Source organism: Cannabis sativa, chromosome 6 (genome assembly GCF_029168945.1).
Source record: "Cannabis sativa cultivar Pink pepper isolate KNU-18-1 chromosome 6, ASM2916894v1, whole genome shotgun sequence".
Taxonomy (NCBI): Eukaryota; Viridiplantae; Streptophyta; class Magnoliopsida; order Rosales; family Cannabaceae; genus Cannabis; species Cannabis sativa.
The window spans coordinates 57,018,947-57,023,161 of record NC_083606.1 but is presented as its reverse complement, the minus strand read 5'-3'; the positions used below and the strand labels follow the sequence as shown (position 1 = coordinate 57,023,161).

At 34.5% G+C, this 4,215-nt stretch overlaps 1 protein-coding gene and 1 pseudogene across 1 annotated transcript; one reads left to right on the top strand and one right to left on the bottom strand.

Annotated features, from left to right (window-relative positions):
- Positions 1–385: 385 nt before the first annotated feature.
- Positions 386–1,318, top strand: LOC115694725 (large ribosomal subunit protein P3). Its single transcript, XM_030621814.2, has 2 exons — positions 386–686; positions 980–1,318. The coding sequence occupies exons 1-2, from the start codon at positions 489–491 to the stop codon at positions 1,136–1,138; spliced, it is 357 nt and encodes a 118-aa protein (XP_030477674.1). The 5' UTR covers positions 386–488; the 3' UTR covers positions 1,139–1,318.
- A 516-nt stretch (positions 1,319–1,834) lies between these two features.
- Positions 1,835–4,215, bottom strand: LOC115695251 (receptor-like protein 30; annotated as a pseudogene).

The following is a 4,215-nucleotide window of genomic DNA, read 5'->3' as shown; positions in this document are numbered from 1 at the left end:
ACTCTCCAATTCTTATGCCCCCATGAGAATTGAATGTAATTACACTGTGTAATTACTAAAAACTTTCTATATTAAACATTAGCTATTAAAAAAAATATTATTTTCCCATGTAATTACTAACTATTTTGCCAAACAAGATATTAAGAATTCATATGTATTTACCACCTCATATCCAAACACACCTTGTATTTTAAAATATAATGTAATTACTAAACTGTGTAATTACTACCTTAGTAATTACCCTACCTAGTAATTACACAGTTACTTCCAAACACACCCTAAGTAAACATGCATTTTTATCTTTTTTTCGTTTATTTGATTTTGAATCTGTTTTTAATTTTTGGGGGTAAATAAGTCTTTTCAGTGGCAATAGTTTAGGCTAGGGTTTGGGCATATATATTTAGATGCTTATCGTACAGATCTGTCTATTCTTTCCTGAAGCTAAAGCTAGCTGAGAACGCATCGAGAAAACCAGAGAAGCCGTCATCATGGGAGTTTTCACCTTTGTTTGCAAGAGCTCTGGCGGCGAATGGACCGCAAAACAACACTCAGGTGATCTTGAGGCCTCCGCATCCTCTCCCTTCGAGCTTCAAAGAAAGCTTGTTCAGACCGCTCTCTCCGCTGATTCCTCCGGCGGTGTTCAGTCGTCTTTCTCTTACGTCAGCCCATCTTCCGCCGTTTTCCAGGTTTGTATTGTTACTCTATGTTCAATACGTTGATTAGATTTAGGTTTTTTTTAATACTATTGTTAATCTATGTGCTTGGAATTATAATTTTAACTGTTTTTATATTTGAATTTTCATTATTTTCGAACGACAATTCTATGCTGTGTGATAATCAGTTATATTATTAGGAATTAGGATAACAAGATTTAGTTTTCAGATTCGATGTTTAGTTTAAATGCCTAAATAGTTAATTTTTAAATATTGGAAAACCTAATCAGATGTTGATATTAAATATGAAATTTCTTATCTTGCAGGTAATTATTGGTGGAGGTGGTGGTGGTGCCGTCTTTTCCGGTGGAGCTGCTGCCGCAGCCCCCAGTGGTCGAGCCGCTGTTGAGGCTGCACCAGCTGAGGAGAAGAAGGAAGAGAAGGAAGAGAGTGATGATGATATGGGATTCTCACTTTTCGATTAGGCAAACTCTTGTTTTGATTCTTAAGAAGATACCTTTTTTGCTACTTTAAGATTTTGTTTTAGTATCATGTCTTTATGTTAGTTCTTGTTTTTTATTTTATTATTTTTGTCCTCAGTTATTGAACATGAAAGTTGGATTAGATTTGATTTATATGAATATGGGAGTTTTACAAATTTTCTACCTATTGTTGCAATGCTTTTACTCACTTAATTGGCAGTCTTTTTATATCACTTACTATTAATTTTTTGGTGCTACTGTTCACGTGGATCTAATAGCCCACTATCCATGATAATATGTAAAATTGAGTGATTTTCTGTTTCGATTAGATCTGTTGTTTATAAGTTAGCAACATAAGCTACTTGTTGCTAATATGATTCTCTAATTGTCAATGTGAAATAGATATGGGAGAATGGCTAATTTAGGACGAAATAAATTACACTACAGAATATAATCTTTTTTTAACGTTTCAATTATGTTTCTGTTTTTTCACTTGCTAGAAAAGTGAAGATATTATTATACAAGAGTTCTAAAGCTAACAACAAATTTTCACCATCCCTAGTATAGTAGAAACTAAACAAACTCAAATTACTATTTTACATGTAAAAATCAGTGAGTATTTCCTCTTAACTTGCATTGACAATCATGTGTAGAACACTCTTAATCTTCAGCCTAGCTTCCGGAAATATGCAAACACAATCAATAGAAAACCTTTAGGTCTGCAAGCATCTGGTTTGTAGTTGAGAATGATGTTCTACTGAACTTATTGCTAAAATCAAGCATGTTAACTGCTGTTTTGCTGTTACTGTTAGCAGTCCCAGCAGAATTACTCCAAAGCTGCAATGCAAAAACATTTACAGCCATTCTCACCCTCATTGTGTATATGTATACTCTGCAAACCATCATTTAAAAAAAATTTCCAATTACTTCTATATCTGAACATGTGTATTGGAATATGATTTAGTATGCAGTTGGACTAAGTAAGTTGAATTCACATTTTACTGACCTGGAGGGATATTACCTACAGAACCATCTATAGTTGAAACGCTTCTTGAGTTCCTGTCATCCTGTGCTCTTTGATACATCAATACCCTTGTAGAGCTCCATTTCTATTTTCTCCCACCTGGGGCTCTTTTAAGGACTTCAAAATGATACCCCTGCTTGATAAATGAAGGAGGATTGGACCAGAGGAAATCCCATGAAGAAAATCAAGGCCTCTTGAGCTACTCCTACTGCTATACTGTATCTAATACTATTACCCAGTCCAAAGCACATTCCCGAGCTAAAAAGGGTGCCCTTTGAGGAATACTCATAGAAGAGATAAGCCTTGTCAGCATACAAAACATAGGCCAAAGGGGTTAGAACATTGGCATTGTTCAGGTTGCCAAAGACCTCAAGCTCTGTTCCAAATCTATCATGGCTGCCCCAATTAAATATCTTATCATTCCAATCTGAATAACCCTGCCATTTCGTCCCAAGACTAACATTATGCAGATGAAAATTGCTCCAACAGCCAATACAGAAGCCAAAACTAGAAGAGTTATTACAACCACTAAGATATTTTTCCCTAGATGGCAGAAGAGTTGTTGGCTCTATAACAGAAATCAAAATCCTGTTTCCTTTTGTCAACCATGACCTTAGAATTAAACTTTGGAATGACTCCAGAGAGATTATTGTTTGAAAGCAACAACTGTGTCAAGGATCCCATTTTAGCAAATGATTCTGAAATATCACAAGAAATTGTTATCTGAGAGATCCAATACTTCTGGAATAGGCCCTTCAAAACGATTGCTATTCAAAGCGATCTGCAAATATGGTGGCATCTTTGGAATGTATCCACTCGGTCGATTTTCTCCAAGTTGGAGTTCCAAAAGGTTATTCATTGTACTCATGGTATTTGGTATGGAATCATTGAGCTTGTTGCCTTGTAAGTTGAGGTTAACAAGGTTTTAAAAGTTTGAGAGAACAATTGTATTAGAGTTTCTTTGAGAGCTGCCATCTTGTAGCTCTCTTGTATTTGGTTGTAAAGAAGTTAAGCAACTAAGTTTGGTTTCGAGTGTGCTACCATTTGTATCATCATCAAATATTGGAATAAGATTGTGCCAAGCAATCAAGGCTGTTCTGGCAGTGGATTAGAGCTGAACTACTTAAAACTGTCCATTATTTTTCTGAATTTGTTGTATAGATCACAACAAATGGTGGTTGAATAAGTGGCTGACTTGACTACAATGATGTATGCATTATGTATTAATCAATAATCCATAAGAAGTGCTTAAAGATTTTTTATCAACCAGGAAAACCAACATGGTTATTCGTATGACTAATTTTGCTTTACAAAATAGTTGTAGTTGTTCCTGGATTGGAGATTATCCTCCTGAGTAATCTTTCTTCTATATGAAGTCCCTTTCAAATAATCTTTTTTCTTGAAAAAAAATGCAAGTATATCTATCATTGGTTTTGAGTATAGAACTTGGAATATAGGGATACTTAAAAAGTACTAACCATATGAAGACCAACAAAGATTGATGTTGATTCTTCACTTGACATTAAACTTTGGTGAGGATTACAACTTGTAAAATAATTTACAAACACAGACAGGCTATCAAATTAAAAGTACAAATCATTGAACACGTTGTAGAAGACACCCTTGAAAATTATTTATGACAGCACATTTCATGATAAAAGTTATCTCTCTCTCTCTCTCACTCTTGCAATTCATCACTATTATTAATCAATATCATTCTCAAAGTTTTCTTTATTTTTTGCAAGAACTGCAGACCCTTTTTGATCACGTATCTTCCAACATTCTGGAAAATTAACTTCATCTAATCGAATGATTCTTGGCTTTTGTTTCCTAGATTTAGTTAGATCTACATGCATTACCTGCAGTCCTGCACTAATTCATTACTTGTTTTCAGTCCAATGTCACTGAATACAACAAATTTCATGACCCTGTAATGAACTCTATAGATCAATGCTACAAGTAAAGATCCAGATTTGATATCTTGAGTCAAGGCTTCAAGGAGTGGATCCTGTAATGGCACAATAATTTGGATAATAATCAAAATATACTCGTCCAT